Here is a 24102-nt window from a genome sequence, read left to right on the forward strand (position 1 = left end):
ATTAATTTGAATCTACCCTTCTGTATAATACTACATCCGTAAATTAATATTAGTGGAAAAATGTTTTTATCTCAAATGGGAATCTTAAGTTATTTACATCTTTTATTATGCATCATTACGCCACATTTTGCACCATTTCTTACATAAATATACATTACTGTGCATACCGCCCGTGTACGCATGCGCTCTACTTGTTTACAAGTCAAAAAAAATAATCACGTGATCTACGACAAAGATGGCCACCTCGTTGGAAATATCTACGAAGGTTCCGGATAAAAAATTTGACACATACGGATACATTGCTATCAAACTATGTCGTGCAAAACTATACACATGAAATCAAGTTATTTAGTCATTAGTTACTGATAATTAAGAAAGTGAAAATCCAACAGAGAAAGGTTGTCCTTGTTTTAGGAACGTGCGGTTTCTTTTTTTTTTTTGCTTGTATGTAAACATGTTGCTTATACTGAATATTACAGAGAACAGGTGGGTTCAACTTGTTGACAGTTTTGGAAAAATGAACACTTTTTTTATTTTCACTTAACTACTTACTGCTTAACAATGGAAGCTACTTGATCTGTTAAAGAGTTGAACAGGTTTTTAAAAAATAATTAATGTACAGACTACAGTACTCAGTAGTCTAACAATTAAGTAGAGCTACAAAATACAGTATTTAAAATGGAGCAGATAAGACGAGTTGGTATGTACAGAGAGAGTCCTGGTTCGGACATTGTGAAGCAAGGATACCTTAAAAAGTTAAAGGTAATTGTTAGTTGTTTATTTATGTTTTACAGTACGCGTATTTTTACTATTTGCATAGTCTTGTCTATTGAATAATCTAGTCAGATAATTAGACATTCAGATTGTTTTATATTTGTGACGGGGCAATTTAAATGTCAAAACTTCGAGGGACTAAAATAATGGAGGATACATCACAGTGACAGTCATGTAAAATTATTGGTTTTATCGCTTGCGCATACTGAGGCTGTGTACATGCAGTTAACATAGACTGTAGTGATGGGCCGATTAGCGGATATAATCGATTGACGGCTAGAAAAGTCCAACCGATTCCGATAATCGATTATGTTTTCTCAGAGTCGATAGCGGGTACGAATCTACACGGGTATGAACGAATGTTTCCGAAGGGAAATACGGTGCGTGAGAATTTATGTTTACCTAGAAATATCCGAAATATGGACTACCTGCATACATAATGGATAAAACAGAAGTATGCCGACAATCAAACGTTAGTATTTCGTTTCAGTTATCCAATGAAAATGGATTTAACATCTTACAGTTAGGCACAGCTGTCAACATGGCGGCGTCCATAGCGTCAATAAAAGTGGGGCAAAATAAATTAGAGAAACTTTGATAAATTTTCGTATTTTACAACGGTATGCCCGAGGGAATTTATCTGTTGAAACTGGACACTAATGCCGTCAAATTTCCATGTCCATAATGTAATTTCAATGGAAAGAACTTTGGTGTTTTTATGCAGTTGCAGTTGCCATCCAGTTGTCTTGATTTTTTTCTGCCGAAATTCCGTTTACCCAGTACCGCTGACCAGTGTTCTTATAGAAACAGATTAAACTCTGATTTTTATCTGATCATTTTTTACCAAGCTTCATGACATTGTTATATGCCATAGCAACAAGCAGTTGGAACATGGTGCTACTCAGTAGTGTCAGGCTATGGTAAGCATTGTATGAAAATATTTATATTACCGGAAAAATAACTGAATTCATTTAATGATTTTCTACAATCACTATTTTTGTCAGCCAGAGAAAGACTGAAATATCTGTACTTCCTTGCTGTATGCTAGATATGTTACAGGTACAGGTATACCAGTCAACTGTCACAAATGACAGCTATGAGTCTATGATACATGTACACCAGATTGCAATTTATTGTTGTTTCCCTGTCTGCAACTAATTAGTCATTACTAAACAAGTTTCTGTTTACCAGGAACCAGCTTTAAAACATCTGATTAATGGTAGTTCTTTATTTTTCAAAAGAGCATATGAATTTTAAGTAAAACAGTGATTTTAAAGACATGACTATCTGAATAAACAAGTATGAAAATAAATAACATTCAACCGATTATTTTTCCGATACATCGCATCGGTTTGCTAACCGATTCCAACCGATAATCGGCTGGAGTTTTCCAACCGATGTCCCATCACTAATAGATTGTGTACAGTACATACTTCGGTTTTCACCAGAAAATTCATAAGTTTGAAAATTATTTGATAACTTTTACATAAATTAATGAGGAATTAATTCCCTTTCGATAATGTAAATTTTATTTGAATTTAAATGGCCAATTGATATGTGACATTATTGGCAGTTAAACCTATAGCATGTAAAGTATTGGCAGCTTTGAAAAGCAGGGTTCTAGCCAGGAATTTCTGAAGGCATGTTGCAGAAGGATTTTTTTTGACGATGAAAGGGGTGGGTGGGGGAGGGGTGTCCCCTCCCGCATGGGGGGTATGGGGATCACCCCAGAAAATTTTGTGTTACTACAACTCATTTTGGTGCATTCTGGTGCATTTCAGAGTGAAAAACATAGTGGTATTTTCAGTGATTAATAAGCATCATTTACATGTACAAGAAAAGATATTGGGTCATAAAAATCCTATGGAGTTTATTTTCTGAATGACAATTAAAAGTTCATCAATTTTAAGTTACTAAAAATGTTCATAATTTACTATGTATTGTACATAAAACAACACAAATTTAGCACTGCATACAGATCTTATTGTACTTTAAAGTTTGTCTTCTATTCCTACGGAAGTTTTTGAAAATGTCAACTGTTTGTTGTACATACATGTAAATTAACACAATCTGAGACTGTCATCCAGGGAAACGCTGGTTTCCACTTTGGATCAATGCCCGATTTCCTTTGGCCATTTGGCGTGGCTGGCGGGGGAGGACTTCTGAAATTGTGACCGTGGCCAAGTGGCTAAGGTCACTGGCTCCAAATCACTTGCCCCTCATCGATGTGGGTCCGAGCCTCACTCGGGGCGTTGAATTCTTCATGTGAGGAAGCCATCCAGCTGGCTTACGGAAGGTCGGTGGTTCTACCAAAGTGTCCGTTCGTGATGAAATAATGCACGGAGGGTATTTCAAACTTTTCTCTACAAGTTCTGTTTTGAAAGTGACGACAGAAAACATTAATTCTTGCATTGTCTTTTCGATATTCCGCCAGAGAAAACACATTTCATACATGTGAAAATCATTAATATTACGGCGATAATTGTTCAAAAGTATTTTACTGTGTTGCACGATTTGTGACTTAATTCCTTACATTGTCTTTCCTTGATTGCGAAAAATATTTGGACGATAATTGTTGAATCATCTGTCATTATATCTAATGACATGTATAATCTTAAAACTTGCGAAGTCACTTTTATGTACACATCACAAGATACCGCCTGTCAAAGGATTTAAAGGCGGAGCTACGATGAAATTTACGTCACACGTTCAACACATTGGAAGCTGTCATTGGTTTATCGGTTATGTTAACTGGCATCGCATTACCTAAACTATCGGGTAAGCACGTGGAAGCTTTTCGAATACACTATCGGATTAATCGGGGTGTTATGACATGTCTCTTCGGCAATTAAGGGATGACGGGGGAAATAAGGGATGTCGAATATACAACTCAAAGTCTGAAGGCATGTCGCAGGCGACAGGCGATAATAGCCTGGCGAGAACCCTGAAAAGTTTTATTTGAATTTATCTCATATTCTCAACAAATTCAGAATTTAAACTCAAACCGGCAAATTGGAAATTTCCTCCACTCTTTTGGTCTTTCGAGTGTTTGACGTGAGTGGGGATATTGCCCATATGAAAAAATTATCTGAATAATTCCTAGGATTGCGTCAAATTAGTTGGACTATTCAATAGTCTGACTATTGAATAGTCCAACTAAGTTGTCTTATGGCTGTTATGGGCAATATCTCCACTCGTATCAAACAGACATAGTGTATTAATGCCCAGCATTATGAAGATGTGTTAAGTGAAAATGAGATTTTATCGATGATAAATCTGAGCAAAGATCAGGACAAAATGTTCCAGATAGATGACATTCTTACATTTACTTACAACGCCCTTCGAAGAAGCAGGGGTATTTTGCTTTGCACCTGCTGGTCATGTTGGATGGTCAAAGGTTTCAGCCCAATAACTTGAGAACCACTTGACTGAGAACTTTCAAATTTGGTAGCTTAATAAGGTTTATTAGGTAGATGCCCCTACTATTTTAAAGTCAAGGTCACAAATGCCTGAACCTTAAAACTGGTTTTCATACAATAACTTGAGAAACACTTGATCAAGGACCTTCAAACTTGATCGCATAATTGTGCTAAGGAAATAGATCTATGACTCCTATATTGTTTTTGGGGTTATGTGTCAAGGTGACTGGTCAGAGGGGCTTGAATCTTGAAAACTTGTTTCTTGCTCAGTAATTTGACCCAGTACCTTCGAACTTGAAAGCATAATTAGGCTTACAAGGTAGATGACCTGACTATTGTTTTATGGTCAATAGGCCAAAGTTTAAGGTCATGTGGGCCTGAAGTTTGAAAAGATTCCACTCGGAAACTTAAGAACAACATGGCCCAGAACCTTGGAACTTGATAGCATAATTCAGCTTAATGGAGTAGATGTCCACTATTGATTTTGGGGTCAGTAAGTCAAAGGTCAAAGTCATAGTGACAACATGACTAAAAATGGGACAACTCATCATGGGGGCATAAATGCTAAAAACAAACAGCTCTTGTTTTCCTAGGTTTTAAAGAGGCCTGAGCATTTTTAGCTCACCTGTCACAAAGTGACAAGGTGAGCTTTTGTGATCGTGCGGTGTCCGTCGTCCGTCCGTGCGTCCGTAAACTTTTGCTTGTGACCACTCTAGAGGTCACATTTTTCATGGGATCTTTATGAAAGTCAGTCAGAATGTTCATCTTGATGATATCTAGGTCAAGTTTGAAACTGGGTCACGTGCCATCAAAAACTAGGTCAGTAGGTCTAAAAATAGAAAAACCTTGTGACCTCTCTGAAGGCCATATTTTTCATGGGATCTGTATGAAAGTTGGTCTAAATGTTCATCTTGATGATATCTAGGTCAAGTTAGTAACTGGGCCATGTGCGGTCAAAAACTAGGTCAGTAGGTCTAAAAATAGATAGACCTTGTGACCTCTCTAGAGGCGATATTTTTCATGAGATCTTCATGAATATTGGTCAGAATGTTTATCTTGATGATATCTAGGTCAAGTTCGAAACTGGGTCACGTAGGGTCAAAAACTAGGTCATTAGGTCTAAAAATAGAAAAACCTTGTGACCTCTCTAGAGACCATATTTCTCAATGGATCTTCCTGAAAATTGGTCAGAATGTTCATCTTGATGATATCTAGGTGAAGTTCGAAACTGGGTCACGTGGGGTTTAAAACTAGGTCAGTAGATCTAAAAATAGAAAAACCTTGTGACCTCTCTAGAGGCCATATTTTTCATGAGATCTTCATGAATATTGGTCAGAATGTTCACCTTGATGATATCTAGGTCAAGTTCGAAACTGGGTCATGTGGGGTCAAAAACTAGGTCAGTAGATCTAAAAATAGAAAAAGCTTGTGACCACTCTAGAGGCCATATTTCTCAATGGATTTTCATGAAAATTGGTCAGAATGTTCACCTTGATGATATCTAGGTCAAGTTCGAAACTGGGTCAGGTGCGGTCAAAAACTAGGTCAGTAGGTCTAAAAATAGGAAAACCTTGTGACCTCTCTAGAGGCGATATTTTTCAATGGATCTTCATGAAAATTGGTCAGAATGTTTACCTTGAAGATATCTAGGTCAAGTTCGAAACTGGGTCACGTGGGTTTGAAAACTAGGTCAGTAGATCTAAAAATGGAAAAACCTTGTGACCTCTCTAAGAGGCCATATTTTTCATGAGATCTTCATGAATATTGGTCAGAATGTTCATCTTGATGATATCTAAATCAAATTCGAAACTGGGTCACGTAGGGTCAAAAACTAGGTCAGTAGGTCTAAAAATAGAAAAAAACCTTGTGACCTCTCTAGAGGCCATATTTCTCAATGGATCTTCATGAAAATTGGTGAGAATGTCCAGCTTGATGATATCTAGGTCAGGTTCGTAACTGGGTCATGTGCGGTCAAAAACTTGGTCAGTAGGTCGGAAAATAGAAATTGAAAATATTTTTCACGAGATCTTCATGAAAATTGGTGAGAATGTTCACCTTGATGATATCTAGGTCAAGTTTAAAAGTGGGTCACGTGCCTTCAAAAACTAGGTCATTAGGTCAAATAATAGAAAAACCTTGTGACCTCTCTAGAGGCCATATTTTTCAATGGATCTTCATGAAAATTGGTCAGAATTTTTAATCTTGATGATATCTAGGTCACATGTGCTCAAAAACTAGGTCACTATGTCAAATAATAGAAATAACGACGTCATACTCAGTTGAACACTGGGTCATTTGGGGATAGGTGAGCGATTCAGGACCATCATGGTCCTCTTGTTGTTTTATGTGAAAAGCAAGAATGATTCTTCATAAAAATTTGCAGCTTTTATAGTCAAGTTTAGTGTTGTTTTCCTTAATAGAATTGTTAAATAAAAGTATGTTTTATGGAACAATTTACTGATCAATTGAACATATCAGACAGGCATGGAAGTATTTTCTAAGATTTTTACACTGTAAACAGTATAAAGAGCTACCTAAACTTCAACAAGCATATTTTCTCCAAATATTTGTCACATATTACATGACACACAGTGATCCTGGCAATTTATTTTCAATACTGAATGTTACCTTGCTCTTTATTGTATCAAATACATATCATATCAAAGTACAATAATATATATATATCAGATGTTCCATGAGAATCATGATAAATCATAGTAGTATTCTTTTACCCTTGTTCAATGACACTACCAGGCAGTGGACTCAAAATTTCAGTTTGATTTTGGCTGCTAGGTTCCAGTACAATGCATCTATGAGCACAGGGCATGGTAAAATGTGCTTTGTGGATTGACATGGTGGAAATACAGATAGTGTCTGTATGCGATAGTGTCTGTATGCATTTATCAGTTACAGATTTCTAAACATTTTCAAACTAATTATTTCTTCATTTCTTCCTTGATTATATTATACATGTATATATGACTGCAAGGCATCAGATATCGAACTGAACCCTGGTCCACACACCTCATCCCTACAGTATCTCTGTGGGAAATGCAATGAGGAGGTCACCTGGGACCAGAAGGGAATACTGTGTTACAATTATGACCAGTGATTCCACACAGACTGCCAACATTTTGGAGAACACCTACAGCTGTCTGTCAGACTCAAGGTTTGCCTGGCATTGCCAGTACTGTGGCCAGGCAAACTATTCAACCTCATTACTCGATTCACTTGATTCCTTAAACTACCCCAATCTTTTCTCTCCTTGGAATCAAGTGATAGCACAATAAATTCAAGTCACCAATCAGATAGATCGGTGGGGTCGCTTCTCAATACCTCAAAATTGTTAGCCCCACCAAAAGCATCCTCCACCCCTAATACAAAGTCAAGTCAAGAACAACCCGACCTTAAATCAAATTGCAATCAATGCTGGGTCAAAATCAGTATTAACGGAGTACGAGATATATATATCTGCTCAATTTTATGAGTCATTATATATTTTCGCAACATTTTAGAGCTGGTAACTTTTGAAAATTAACCATCATCATTTGTTGTTTTCATCTGGTGGATTTAATCAATAGAACTTATCTCAATGTAAAATTAACTTAATGCAAGCTTAATACCTCTTCGTTTTACCAAAACAGAACATATTCTGAAGATAGAACTAACATGTTTTCCCTCCTGTAACAATAATATCAGTGACTGATACTTTATCATAAGATACAGTAAACACATCCAGACCATAACAGTATGAACGTTTGAGATTTATTTCTATAGAAAAAATAACATCAACATCCTATATATATCACAAAACAAAATTGCGATGTATTTCAGGTGATATTTTAAAAGACTAATTTATTTCATAGTTAAAATATTAATTGTACTTTTAATTTGGTCATTGGATCAAATTTCAACCAGTGCTGTTGTGAAAGGAAAACTCTGATGTTCCTAAGTACTAAGGTTAAAAGGATTAGAAGATAACAGTGGAAATTATAATCGAAGATATCTACAATGTTACAGCAGGGACATGCGTGTATCAAGAAGGACACCTTTTTGTTATGGCAGTGACATTTAAACAGAAAACTAAGAACAGTTATTATGTTTATTGAACATAAAACTAGAAATGCGAAACATGTCCTGTACTGAAAATAGCGAAAATGTTTTTTATAAAAGGTTTACAGTCTCGTATTTTTTCATAACTGCAATAATTATGTGTTACGTCAAGGACACTGTCTGTTACAGGAGAGAAATTTGACTAGAAAAGCTAGACAAAACATTCTTTTTTAGAAAGTCAAACAATATTTTGATTAGTTTTGAAAGATATAACCATTCTGTAAAACATAACAAACAAAATTTATGACCATGTATTTAAAACATTTAAATTAAATATAATTCTTCCATATATTGTTATGTAACAGGAGTGAAAAATATGGAAAAGTATGTTTAATGCCATTCAATTGTAACAGAAATTCAGAATATATAAATATCAGATTGAAATGACATCAACTGCAGGGCTCCAGATAAGATGCGTATTAGCATAAATTACGCTTTGAAATAATGCATATACGCATGTTGGATAATTTTTAAGCGTATAAAAACGTATATTTAATTACAGAAACGCATGCAATGACTTTTTACTAGCATAAAATCTGAATCGTCTGGATGCTTTATGTAACAAGAGCACGGTCGTCATTAATTCTCCGACATTGAACTTACACACGCATTGAGTGGTACCCTAAAAACCTAGGTTAAACTATATCATACAATCAGTGTGTGCGTAAATCAAATAGATGGGAATTAATATGGATGGCACTGTAGTGTATTTTAAAGTGGTGCCGATGTAAAATATCAACTTCCAGTGCGGAGTAAACAACAGAAATGTCTCTTTCTAAGAATGTGAAAGTGAACAAACACTCTATGCATTCTTTAAACCAACAAAAATGATCCCTAAAACATAGCTATACTGAATATTCTATTGGATACGGTAGTGAGTGTGAAGGCTTCAGGCCAAAGCAAGCCATTGAAGGGAGAAAAAAGAAGCAAAAACTTGAATGCTGAATTGAAATTGAACTGCAAACAAATTCATGGGTGTTGCACCCAATAAATATGTTATAAAACTGATTTCTGTTTTTTCACATTTTCAGGAGTAAATTTACTCCAGGTCAATTTTGGACTTTACTATTTTACTCATTCACAAAAAATATGATGAGTGAATACTCATAGGCGAAAAAAAGTATCTGGAGCCCTGCAACTGTAAAAAAGATACTTATCTTGTTAAACTGTGAGTTAATTAATCATAATGATTGTACAGGTAAATAAAATGATTGCAAGATAACATGTTATTTATTGTAACACTAGTGATATATTATTATCGTTATATTATACCATATTTACATAGCGCCCTTTTCAAGATAAACACGTTTAAATACACGTTACATACAAAGATAGCCACCCACCACGACACATTCGTATCCTCTACTAGAACAGACACAGAGCGAGATAAAGAGAGAGACAGAGAGAAATCTGGCTAACATAGCCTAGCCTGTCTAGTTCTTTTAACATGTCCAGTTAATAGCAATGATAAACACAAATCCGTTTCTCCTGGGAAGAACCAGTTTACTGGACTCTTAGTTAGGTGGGAGACACTCAAGAACATCTCAGAGAGTTCAAGTACTCTGACCTTGATACGAACAATTGACCTTTAGTTCAAAATGACATTCGAAGCGTTACCTTTAAACTGCCACGCAAGTACTTATGGCGGTCGAAACACATGAATGATTCAGCGTTGATGACAGATAATCAACATTGCAACAATGCTGAATCAACATCATGTGTCCAGTGAGATAGCATTAAATGTTTAAGACTGATTAATCTTCTTTTTAACGCACAAACTAGTGAATGCACAGCACAACCTAAGATATGTACAGGACAAACTAGTCTACGTACATAACAAACTGCTTTATCTACATAATAAATTATGATTTGTACCGAATATATTGGTAAATGCACATGACGAACTATTAATTGTACAGCACAAACTAGTGAATGCACAGCACAAACTAAAATATGTACTTAAGGAGGTAGGTTACCTTTATATTTGTATGTGCGCATCGAGGGCTTGGTGCAAAACTATTGTAAGTGTATATAAATAAAGAACAAGATACAATAGTTTTGCGCCAAGCCCTCGGCATGTCCAACCGGAAGCTAGCGTGACGATTTACGACGACGTTTACGACAAACTAAATGTCTTTGTATATTCATTCTTCTGAAAACAAATCATAGACCTGTCTTCGATCTGACGCTTTATGGTTTAATAATGCAGAAATAATGAATAAATTGCCGCAGAAACGCTTCAAAACAATGTTGCCTTAAAATGACGTCATTGACATCATGACGTTACGTGTCAGTTACCGCGCAAAATTAACAGCTTTTATCTTGAAAGTACGTAATTCTGTGCATTTTCTTTATTCAAACTATTTTCAAATAACAATTATTTGCTGAAATATTTTTTATGAGTCTTTTGCTCTGAATAATAATCAATATTTTGCTTCTTTTATGTAGTTATATTGAAATGTTATGCGGAATGTAAGAAAATGGATGATGGTAACCAATGTTATTTGGGATATAGTTGGGTGAGAGGTTACTTGTTACGGCCATTTTCAAATAAAAAATCTAGCCGTTTGATTTGTAATACCTATTTTACAGGTTCCGTTGATAATTTGTTACTTATATACTAAAACTAAGATCTAAAATTGTTCAAATTTCAGTAGAAAATTGTGGTTTCTTGAATTGAATTGATGTTACCATGGAATTGAAGCCCGTGACCTATGTATCTAAATGTAAAATTCAGAAGTGTTGACACTAGTCTATTTAGGAAACACAGCTTCGGCTTTCTATTTTCATTTCAACAATATCCATGAGAATAATAGTAGCATGCTGAACGATTTTTCCATGAAAAATGCCAGACGAGGGGTACTGCTGTAAGTATTCTAAGCTTAGAAATTTGTTTGAATAAATGCAGATAACACGAAAATATAACTTACGTTAGAAATAATATGTTTTAAAGCTACATCAACTAGAAAGATACTCTTATTCAATATTATTTTATAAGAAATTACGACAAAAAGCAAGATATAAGCCATTTTAAACATCTCTGTTGCCATGGTTACTTTAAACTTTAAGAAAAATAGTGTACCATGTATAGTGCTTGGTATTTTGCTAATAATATTACCCAAATATTTCATGTTGGTCATTAACAGAATGGCACTGAAGCCGTCGAAAACCCCTATTTTTATACATACTGTATTTTCCCGAATTAAGGCCCCCCCTCTAATTAACGCCCCCCACCCATTTTGGAGGGAAAAAAAGTCAACAAGAACGGGAAAAAATCACCTACCTCATTTTTATAAGTCCACATAATAAGTAATTTACAGTACTAAAGTCCAATGTATTAAAAATTAAACACACTTTTAAACAGTCCATGTACCGTAAAGCCAAAACATTTGTACTAAGTACGGTACGTAACAGAAAATTAAACGGTAAATACATTTTTGATTTGTTTTTACACCACTCGCGCACACGCTTCCTGCCGACTTTAAACAAACTTGCAGCAATGTGTTTACGATATACCCTTTTCTTTGGCAGTTTTAAGAACTTTTAATTTAAAAGCAGGCACAGCAGCGTGTCAAACCATTGACATTGTGTATTGCGCTGTTAGCTACCCGCATGTACTAAGGAAAATGTTATCGGAGTACACAGCTGTTTGGGTCATGACGTAATGTGTAGTGTCGCGAGCGTGTCAAAAAGCCAGACATGGAATACACTAGGTACCGTATTTAAATGCATAAAAGACACACTGCATTAAATTGGATGCCAAATAATTACGTTTTAGGGGGATTAAACAACACAGAAACACTTTATAGCTAGTTTGAACGATGTTTTTAAGTTTTGTAAAAATTTTCATTTTTTATTGTTTTACCTCAAATAAACGCCCCCTCTTTGGAAAATGTAACGCCCCCGGGGGCGTTAATACGGGAAAATACGGTAGTTGTTTAAAACTGAGAGAAAATGCGTTACCATGGAAACACGAGCCCCGCGACATATACATTTTAAGCTTATCTTAGAAAGCTAACGTGCATACTAGTAAAATTATAGATTATGTTGACTTCTACGGATATCAATGAAACTAAAATACACCGAAAAGTGTTAAATATCCATATTTTCGTTCTTCTTTCAATATGAAATACCTTTGGATGGTCATGTTCTTCAAACCTGGATAAAAATTGAACTTGAAGGGACAGAGACAAACGAAACTGAGATTTTAGCAGTTAAAACTTCATTTTACATGAAATACAAAAAGATGCTGCGGTTCAACTAATTTGAATTTACCCTTGTAACAAGGTAACCTACCTCCTTAACAAACTGCTTTATCTACATAACAAATTATGACTTGTACAGAATATAATTATTATATATTGGAAATGGCACATGACAAACTAATAATTATCACGCAAAGGCAGTTTAGGCATTCAGGGGTTCCACTAAACCTGAAAACCCAAGAGTCCCAGGACCCTTGGGTCCAAATTTTGAAGGGTCCTTTTCCAAAATACAAGAGTCCTGTCCCAGCACGTCGATACAATTGACTATATTTTCTTATATAGTAATACTATGTAATAAATAGCTAATAAGATAATAAAACCAAGAATATGTTACAGCATAATAACAGTGTCTGTTTCAGGTCATATAATCTGATATTGTAAATTAATATTATCAAAATTCATATTAATTTGATGAGGTTTTTCTTCAATATTTTTATTTTTTAGCAGATAAGTGCTAAAACACTTTGTAAAAATGTAACCAAAACCTACGATCCGGATACTGGTACACTTTCGGAATGTCATCTGAAATGTTGTTTTGGCTGAGTTAACTTGGTCCACTAAGGTAAACCAGAGATAGTTCCTCAAATAATGATGCTACTTTTCATTAAAAATTGCATTTAAAGTAAGTTTTTTTAGTGAATTTTGGAAAAATTGCATGTCATCGGGTGTAATTAGAATCGTGAACGGACATTCTAAACTTATTTTAGCTTTCCAAATTCATTAAAATTTGTGGATTTTCTTGTTGAAATTAATGTACGATCACTAAACAATGGTCTAATTTAAAGTTTGCATGAAGAAATCTTGCAGGGCACTTTTCACATGCTCGGTAATCAGCTGATCGCTTTAATACAGATAATTTAATAATTGGCGCCCTTTTGACAGTACACAATCAATATGCTTCACACTGGCCATAGCTTTATCAGATCACGTGGTTCCAACGTTGTTTGAATGGTGAATTTTACGCCAATCAGGTGGAGAAATATGGCCGATACTACAAATTTCCGGTATTGTAAGTATGATTTAAAGGAATTTCTACCCGTTAAATAACGGATCAAATGAAAACGATGGGTGCACCTGGAGCGCAAATGTGTCTATGTTTTAGCACTTGTGTCCATTTAGCTGAGATTTGTGCCGTTTATTCAAACACTTCTGTACAGTCCGGCGGGGAAAGGAGATTTTTTTACAGTTTTTGACAATATCGCCTCAAATATTGTGTTTATCGGGAACAAGTAACTGTTAAAACACTTTTTGTGTAAAGGGCTACATCTTAAAACAAAGCGTGTGTATTTTCGTAGATTTATTCAGAGTTGTTTCTGAAAAATCGGCCGAAAACCTAATGCAACGCCGTTTCGAGTGGGTCGCTATGCAACGCTATCAAGTGGATACCGTTCTGTGTTTTACCTGCGAAGTCTTATCTGTCTTAAAAAAACAGTCATTATGGCCTAACAATGAATAAATTTAGGGAGTTTTATATCATTATAATAATCCCGCCATTTCTAATATATTGTACTTTTACATTTTTATGCTCGCTTAACATTTAACATATTTTTGTGGACATTGTCAAGAAACATCAACACAAAAACGTAAAGCAAGGATGAACACCGAACAATATCATAAAGTAAATAATAGTATTAGTTCGTTAAAATAAGAACCATTTCACTGATATTTATCTCCTCCGCGAATGGTACTGAACAGCATACCAAAAGCGGATTGACTCTTTAAAATCAGTATAGTTACAGTTGCTAAATTTTAGTCCTTTAAAACCAATACATTGCGATTTCATTACTGTTGTGCATTTAAGCTGTTCATACAAAATAAATAAAATTTGGTCCATGATAAAAGTATTGATCAGTTGTTAGTACATATTTTCATTCATATTCCTGGTGAAACGTTCATTTATTTTCAGAGAGATAAATCACAGAGACCGTTAAAATTGGCGAGGGAAAAGACAAGATTTTTTTTGTCCTCCATAAAACAGAAACGACGTTATTAAACTCTATGGTCGCCGTTCAAAAATGAAAATAAAAATGAAATACAGACACCAATAAAAAAAAACAAAAACGGACCAGCAGTTCTAAGAGAGACGTGTCACCAAGCAAACGATTAAAAGCGTTTTCTCTATGTTCTCAAAGTGAATAAAAAACACACACACAAAAAAAACAAAAAAAAAAAAAAAAAAACAAAAAAACGAAAATTTTGCTAACTCCAACTTCAAGCACCAAAATATCAAGAAAAAAAAAACCCTGTTCACAATAAGGAATTAGAAGAAAGAGTTTTATCTGATGAAATGTTTGAAGAATTAACAAAGGAAGAGACAGATTTTTTAGATATAGACATTGCAAGCGACAAGGCTGTCATGAGACAACTTTCTGAAGCAAAAGATACATTATTTTACAATATTTCTAACTCTTATCAAATCGAATAAGTACCCCTTGGCAAACATCGATTTTCTTCTTTAGTTACAGACAGTTAAATAGTACAACTGTGACACGTCTCTCTTAGTATTATTGCTAGTCCGTTTATTTTCTTTCACTGGTGTCTGTATTTCATTTGTATTTTCATTTTTGAAAGGCGACCATAGAAGTTTATCACGTCGTTTCTGTTTTATGGAGGACAAATAAAATTTTGTCTTTTTCCCTCGCCAATTTTAACGTTCCCTGTGATTTATCTCTCTGAAAATAAATGAAGGCTACACCAGGAATATGAATGAAAATGTGTACAAACAACTGATCAATACTTTTATCGTGGACCAAACTTTATTTATTTTGTATGAACGGCTTAAATGCACAGCAAATCAGTAATGAAATCAAATTGTATTGGTTTTAAGGGACTAAAAAGTAACCAACTGTTACTATACTGATTTAAAGAGTCAATCCGCTTTTGGAATGCTGTTCAGTACCATTCGTGGATGAGATAAATATCCTTCAACTGGTTCTTGTTTTTACAAACCAGGGCCCTCTCTACATTTTGGGGGATTGAGGCCGGGGCCCTTGGAGGGGGGAATTTCGCGTCGTTTTCAAGGGAGGGGGGAATTCATTCTGGAGATATGACATCTGATCATAACCCCTTAAATTAAGGTCAATTGAGTACTACAGATATCAAACTAATGTGAATATATCTGAAGTATTGTACAGAACATAATCTATTAAAAACAGGCAACTTTTATTTTCTTTTATAATCAGTTATGTGAATCCAAGCGAGGTTCACATGTCGCATTATCGGTAGCATAGCAGTATCCACGGACATTGTCTCAGCAGCAGCTGAGAGCAGGGCTTCCCTTCATCGTATCTACCTGATTGTGCATGTCTGGCACTGATGAAACAGCGGTGTCCGTGACAGTAGTTTTTTTTTTTGAGAGCATGCTGCTTAAAAAGCAAATCTTTGTTGCGCATTTCGGCCCTGCTGCATCCGTGAATCTTTTTACGGTATGATGTGCATTATGCGACATTTTTTTTTTCAAAGGGAAGTAACTTTGCATAAACGCATCTCGGAACTGAAAAGCGTGTATTATATCGGATCAGTAAAACCAGGGGTTCCACTAGACTGGAAACCCAAGAGTCCCAGGACCCTTGGGTCCAAATTTTGAAGGGTCCTTTTTCAAATACAAGAGTCCGCCCCAACACATTGATATAATTGACTATATTTTCTTATAAAGTAATACTAAGTAATTAATAGCTACTAAAACCAAGAACATGTTACAGCATAATACATAATAATAATTTCTGTTTCAGGTCATATAATCTCATATTGTAAATAAATTTTTATCAAATTTCATTTTAATTTGATGAGGTTTTTCTTCAATATTTTTGTTTGTTAGCAGAAAAGTGCTAAAACACTGTAAAAATGTATCCAAAAACGTACTATCCGGATACTGGTACACTTTTGGAATGTCGTCTGAAATGTTGTTTTTGCCAGTAAACTTGGTCCACTAAGGTAAACCAGAGATAGTTCCTCAAATAATGATGCTACTTTTCATTAAAAATTGCATTGAAAGTCAAGTTTTTTTAGTGAATTTTGGAAAAAATTGCATATGTCATCGGGTGTAATTAGAATCGTGAACGGACATTCTAAACTTATTTTTACTTTCCAAATCCATTTAAATTTGTGGATTTTCTCGTTGATATTAAGGTACAATCATTAAACAATGAGCTAATTTAAAGTTTGCATGAAGAAATCTTGCAGGACACTTTTCACATGCTCGGTAATCAGCTGGTCGCTTAATTACGATAGTTTAATAATTGGCGCCTTTTTTGACAGTATGCGGGTACCGCTTTATCATTTAATGTTAACACTTCATTGATTCTCATTACCTATGTTCACTCGCCGTGACGTAACTTGCTGATAAAGAAAAATCAGCGTGGCATGTCCACATGATAAAGAGCGGGAATTTAGCAGAAGATCAAAGGCAGGAGGGCATGACCGCGTGTGTGTATTTTGAATACACGTGTTTATCGTGGATATAGTTTCACTGTAGAAAATGACTGATAAGAGGAAGGAGTAAAATTTTATCAGGCTCATTAAGTTACGAGACGCTCCTAAGACTATCGGGTATCGATTTTTTTCTTGATTTTTTTTTCTTTCGAGGGGGAATTTTTTTATACTTCGGGGGAAAAATGCATACTATTTCGAGGGGGGAACGGGACCGAATTTCGGCCCCAAAAATCGGCAAACGAGGGCCCTGCAAACTGTAACTATTATTTACTAAATGATCTTGTTCGATGTTCATCCTTGCTTTACGTTTTTGTGTTGATGTTTCTTGACAATGTCCACAAAAATATGTTAAATGTTAAGCGAGCATAAAAATGTAAAAGTACAATATATTAGAAATGGCGGGATCATTATAATGATATAAAATTCTCTAAATTTTTTCATTGTTAGCCTTTAATGACTGTTTTTTAAGACGGATAAGACTTCGCAAGTAAGACACAGAACGGTATCCACTTGATTGCGTTGCATAGCGACCCACTCGAAACCGCGTTGCATTAGGTTTTCGGCCGATTTTTCAGAAACAACTCTGAATAATTCTATGAAAATACATACGCTTTGTTTTAAGAGGTAGCCCTTTACATAAAAAAGGGTTTAAACAGTTACTTGCTGCCGATAAACACTATATTTGATGTGATATTGTCAAAAACTGTCAAAAATCTCCTTCCCCCGCCGGACTGTACAGAAGTGTTTGAATAAGCGGCACAAATCTCAGCTAAATGGACACATGTGCTAAAACATAGACACATTTGCGCTCCAGGTGCACCAATCGTTTTCATTTGATTCGTTATTTAATGGGTAGAAATTCCTTTAAATCATACTTACAATACCGGAAATTTGTAGTATCGGCCATATTTCTCCATCTGATCGGCGTAAAATTCACCATTCAAACAACGTTGGAACCACTTGATCTGATAAAGCTATTGCCAGTGTGATGCTTTATCAATTAATTTCAGCACTTCATTGATTCTCATTACCTATGTGCACTCGCCGTGACGTAACTTGCTGATAAAGAAAAATCAGCCAGGCATGTCCACAGGATAAAGGGCGGGATTTAGCAGAAGATCAAAGGCAGGAGGGCATGATCGCGAGTGTTTGTTTTGAATACACGTGTTTATCGTGGACATAGTTTACTGTAGGAAATGAATAAGAGGAAGGATTATGAAAGGAAAATGCCTCCGGGTCCCGAGTGATGCACAGGCAATTATCATGCCGGGTCCTTTGAGCGTCTTTTGAAAATCTCCCGGGTCCGGACCTGGGTCAAATGGAATCCTTGGGCGTTCCATAGATAACAGTGATTTATTTACTTTGGAATCAGATATGTTCAAATTCAGCGTCTTGTTTTTCTCTTGATGCGTGTGCTATTTCAACGTTTTGCCTTCTTCCGTCAAACCGTGTTATGTTGTTCTGTTTTTTTCCCATGTTATTCTGCAGGCTATAGTTTTTCAAGCATTACGATTCCATATGTTACAATTGTATACCTTTCATCTCTTTGGGCTCTATAACATCAGATGCAACTGTTTCATTTATTATTTCTGGTTCATCTGTTAACGGTTTTGGTTTTATACTTGCCTGAATTTCTGGTGTATCTGACACCACTCTCTGCTAGCCCATCCATGTGTTGTGTCAACTCTGGTATCTGATTTTCAGTCATTTTATATGCATGCACAATGTACATTTGTCATCTCTCTACTTGTTGTACATCTTTTAAGTCTTGTGTTCTGGTTCTTTGTGCATTTCAAGTTTAAGTGTCAACAGTGTTTGTTAGTGATCTATAGGCATTTTAACCTGTTTATCTGTCACCTACTTCAGGAACTACTTTGTGTTGTCTAACTGATTTTTCTGTCAAGATTGTCTAATTTTGATCGTAATTCTCACTGCTTGTTTATGCATCGCTTTGTTTTGTCCGTAACCACGGGTACTAGGGGTGCGTATCGGTCAAAATGATCGATACGATATTTGTATCGATACAAAATGATCGATATCCGATATATCATATGATATTTTCAAACAGAATAATCACAGAGTACAAGACTATTATAGTAATGCAATATGAACTTTATTACTCAATTCTAAGGTCGGTCTATTCCGAGTCAAAATCACAGGACTTGGATACATTTTTCTTTAGGAAACAGAGGCAAGCATATTAGAATTGTTGTTTTACCCTTTTTTTAATTAACTATTTTGAAGAAATAACTAACAGCTGATTCAATATTTCAGAATGGTATCTTTCAAAATGACATGACCTTCTCAGTTCAAATGATAACAAAAGGTGTGATAGTCTTTTTGTTTTGATCAAATAGCCAGCAGTTAGCTGTCACCTCTGTCAATTTTGTTGTTCACAGCTTGATCTCGGTTAAAAAGAATACTCGATCTGTAATTAGTATCATAAATTTTGTGATTTATTAATATTTCTTTAATCAAAATACTTTCAAATTTGTATGAAATTAATTTTGTTTGAAAGAAAATTAAACCATTCGATCTTTTACGGAACGTAACGGCAATCTTATATTTTAGCGGTGACAGTTAGCGCGGAGAGTAGTTTCCCTTTACCAAAATGGCGACCATCGGAAACAAACTTGTTTCGAAGTTGGAAAATCATCTATACCTGTGTATAATCTGCCGCCCACGATTGGGGATGGTCCCGGGGGTCAAAAAAATGCGCATTATACATAGGTATCTGCAGTAATGAGGCCATTTACCATGTAGTTAGCTTTTGATCGATACAGGAACGTTCGATCCGATGTATCGATCGAACCCTGAATACCGGTATTTGATACATATCGAGAACCGGTACGCACCCCTAACGGGTACTGTATCTTCTTGAACTTCTGCAACTACTGTTTGCCCAGTAATATCTATTGGTTTTTTGATCTTCAAGCTCTACTGACCCGTGTGTTACTACTCAGTCATCTGCTGACTCACTGAGAAAATCTGGTTCATGTGTCTCCACCACTTGTATACATGATGTCTTTCTAGGTTCTTGATCTTCATGCACTACTTTATCATTAGTCTTAACTTGTTCATCACTTAATTTTATGGGCTTACAATCAATTACACTTGCCTATGACATGAATCCGAATCCATTTGGAGGCAGAAATTTTTCTGTAGTTCAGCATTTGACATTACAGTGTCGTCTCCTGTAAAATTATATAAATTAATTAATGAGTTAGCTTTTTGACGTTAAATTAGCAAATTAGATAATTTCTAGACTCAAGTAACCTTAAAAGAACACTTGTTTCAATTATTCATCTATATGCCTGTCTGTCCCTTGTATCATACATCCCAGTTTAATGGGATATTCATGCTCATTTCTTCAGTACTGTTGTCAATGTTGTGGATTTAAACAAAATGCAAAAAATACGACTATCTATTCTATGCACTCAGACTATAAATGCAAATTGTCATTCACTTTACATCTTGCTGTCTCTCCTGTAACAGTTACATAAAACCCCGATAGTTTCCATGCATGTACTACTGTTTGCAGATCAAATTGCCCCTTCAGCTTTTTTTGAAATCGATAGAGTTGCATGTTTATGTCATAAAAACGGTGAAGCTGAAGCTATTTTTGGAGTAATCCTGACAGGTTAACCCTGCCCCATCCATTCATTGAATGCGTTCTTGACGTAACACAAAGCGCGCGCTCTGACTGTGACTTTGTAATCACCCTTCTTGCATATATTGTTAAGTACAATAAGGTGATAATGGATATGTTGTTTTAAAAGTAGAATATAGAATATTTCAACTATGTTCAAATGGAAACAGCGTTTTTTGTTTATGACAAATATTATTTACGTAATTTCCAACCACGCAAAGTACATACGGTTTAAGGTATCATAGAACCTTCAGGCTATGCAACACTTGTAAATCTAATTTTCATATCCATAAAAACTGATTAATTTGTTATTCAAACTTCTGCAGAGAGTCTTCTGTAGCTCTAACTTCATTATAGATATAGTTTTTAGCTCACCAGAGCACAAAGTGCTTAAGGTGAGCTATATAGTGACCGGTCATTGTCCGGCGTACGACGTCCGTCAACATTTGCCTTGTGAACACTCTAGAGGCCACATTTGTGATTCAATCTTTATGAAACTTGGTCAGAATGTTTGTCTTGATGATCTCTAGGTCAAGTTCGAAACTAGGTTATGTGGGGTCAAAAACTAGGTCAGTAGGCCAGATCAAAGGAAAAGCTTGTGAACACTCTTTAGGCCACAGTTGTGACTCAGTCTTTATGAAACTTGGTCAGAATGTTTGTCTTGATGATCTCTAGGTCAGTTTTGAAACTAGGTCATGTGGGGTCAAAAACTAGGTCAGTAGGCCAGATCGAAAGAAAAGCATGTGAACACTAGAGGCCACATTTGTGACCCAATCTTTATGAAACTTGATCAGAACATTTGTTTTGATGATCTCTAGGCCAAGTTCAAAACTGGGTCATGTTGGGTCAAAAACTAGGTCAGAGGCCAGATCAAAAGAAAAGCTTGTGAACACTCTAGAGGCCACATTTGTGACCAAATATTTATAAAACATGGTCAGAATGTTAGTCTTGATGATTTCTAGGCCAAGATAGAATCTGGGTCATGTTATGTCAAAAACTAGGTCACCCGGTCAAATCAAAGGAAAAGCTTGTGAACACTCTAGAGGCCACAGTTGTGTTTTGATGATCTCTAGGCCAAGTTCAAAACTGGGTTATGTGGGGTCTAAAACTAGGTCAGGTGCCAGATCAAAAGAAAAGCTTGTGAACACTCTAGAGGCCACAATTGTGACCAAATATTTATAAAACTTGGTCAGAATGTTAGTCTTGATGATCTCTAGGCTAAGTTAGAATCTGGGTCATGTTGGGTCAAAAACTAGGTCACCCGGTCAAATCAAAGGAAAAGCTTGTGAACACTCTAGAGGCCACAGTTGTGACCCAATCTTTATGAAATTTGGTCAGAATGTTTGTCTTGATGATCTCTAGGCCAAGTTAGAATCTGGGTCATGCAGGGCCCTCTCTACATTTTGGGGGATTGGGGCCGGGGCCCTTGGAGGGGGGAATTTCGCGTCGTTTTCAAGGGAGGGGGGAATTCATTCTGGAGATATGACATCTGAACATAACCCCTTAAATTAAAGTCAATTGAGTATTACAGATATCAAACTAATGTGAATATATCTGAAGTATTGTACAGAACATAATCTATTGAAAACAGGCAACTTTTATTTTCTTTTATTAAATCAATTAGGTGACATCCAATCGAGGTTCACATGTCGTCATTAACGGAAGCACTAGCAGTATCCACGGACATTGTCTCAGCAGCAGCCGGAGCAGTGCTTCCCTTCATCATATCTACCTGATTGTGCATGTCTGGCCCTGATGAAACAGCGGTGTCCGTGACAGTAGTTTGTTTTTTGAGAGCATGCTGCTTAAAAAGCAAATTTATTTTTGCGCATTTCGCCCCAGTTGCATCTGTGATCTTTTTACTGTATGATGTACATTATGCAACATTTTTTTTCAAAGGGAAGTAACTTTGCATACACGCATCCAGGGAACTGAAAAACGAGCGTATTATACGGATCAGTAAAACCAGGGTTCCACTAGACCTGAAAACCAAAGAGTCCCGGACCCTTGGGTCCAAATTTTGAAGGGTCCCTTTTCAAAATACAAGAGTCCTGCCCCAACACATCGATACAATTGACTATATTTTCTTATAAAGTAATACTACGTAATTAATAGCTACTACAACCAAGAACATGTTACAGCATAATAACAATTTCTGTTTCAGGTCATATAATCTCATATTGTAAATAAATTTTTATCAAAATTCATTTTAATTTGATGAGGTTTTTCTTCAATATTTTTGTTTGTTAGCAGAAAAGTGCTAAAACACTCTGTAAAAATGTATCCAAAAAACGTACTATCCGGATACTGGTACACTTCTGGAATGTCGTCTGAAATGTTGTTTTTTGCCAGTTACTTGGTCCACTAAGGTAAACCAGAGATAGTTCCTCAAATAATGATGCTACTTTTCATTAAAAATTGCATTGAAAGTCAAGTTTTTAAGTGAATTTTGGAAAAATTGCATATGTCATCGGGTGTAATTAGAATCGTGAATGGACATTCTATACTTATTTTTACTTTCCAAATTCATTTAAATTTGTGGATTTTCTCGTTGAAGTTAAGGTACAATCATTAAACAATGATCTAATTTAAAGTTTGCATGAAGAAATCTTGCAGGACACTTTTCACATGCTCGGTAATCAGCTGGTCGCTTAATTACGATAATTTAATAATTGGCGCCTTTTTTGACAGTATGCAGGCTCAATACGGGTAACGCTTTATCAATGAATTAATGTTAACACTTCATTGATTCTCATTACCTATGTGCACTCGCCGTGACGTAACTTGCTGACAAAGAAAAATCAGCGTGGCATGTCCACAGGATAAAGGGCGGGAATTTAGCAGAAGATCAAAGGCAGGAAGGAGGGCATGACCGCGAGTGTTTACTTTGAATACGTGTTTATCGTGGACATAGTTTTACTTTGGGAAATGACTGATAAGAGGAAGGATTATCAAAGGAAAATGTCTCCGGGTCCCGAGTGACGCACAGGCAATTATCATGGTCCTTTGAGCGTCTTTTGAAAATCTCCCGGACCCGGGCTCCTAAGACTATCGGGTATCGATTTTTTTCTTGATTTTTTTTTCTTTCGAGGGGGAATTTTTCTATACTTGGGGGGAAAGAAACATACTATTTCGAGGGGGGAATGGGGCCGAATTTCGGCCCCAAAAATCGGCAAACGAGGGCCCTGTCATGTTAGGTCAAATACTAGGTCAGTAGGCCAGATCAAAGGAAAAGCTTGTGAACACTCTAGAGGCCAATGTTTTGACTCAATCTTTATGAAATTTCGTCAGAATGTTTGTCTTGATGACCTTTAGGTCAAATTTGAATTTGGGTCATGTAAGATCAAAAACTAGGTCAGTAGGCCAGATCAAAGCAAAAGCTTGTGAACACTCTAGAGGTCACAGTTGTGACCTAATATTTATGAAACTTTGTCAGAATGTTTGCCTTGAT

General features: G+C 35.9%; 1 protein-coding gene across 5 annotated transcripts in view; it reads left to right on the plus strand.

The window, feature by feature from the left end:
- Positions 1-224: 224 nt before the first annotated feature.
- Positions 225-24102, plus strand: part of LOC123540115 (insulin receptor substrate 1-B-like) — a 164924-nt gene continuing 141046 nt past the window's right edge. For 4 of the 5 annotated variants that reach the window (XM_053526335.1, XM_045324910.2, XM_053526337.1 and 1 more), the window contains exon 1: positions 225-762. In XM_053526335.1, the coding sequence (XP_053382310.1) occupies positions 679-762 (84 nt within the window). In that variant the 5' untranslated portion in view covers positions 225-678. Of the gene's footprint in view, positions 763-19409; positions 19733-24102 lie in introns of those variants that run through there. The other variant, XM_053526338.1, reaches the window with a different exon arrangement.

The sequence above is a fragment of the Mercenaria mercenaria genome, chromosome 16 (assembly GCF_021730395.1).
Source record: "Mercenaria mercenaria strain notata chromosome 16, MADL_Memer_1, whole genome shotgun sequence".
Lineage (NCBI taxonomy): Eukaryota > Metazoa > Mollusca > Bivalvia > Venerida > Veneridae > Mercenaria > Mercenaria mercenaria.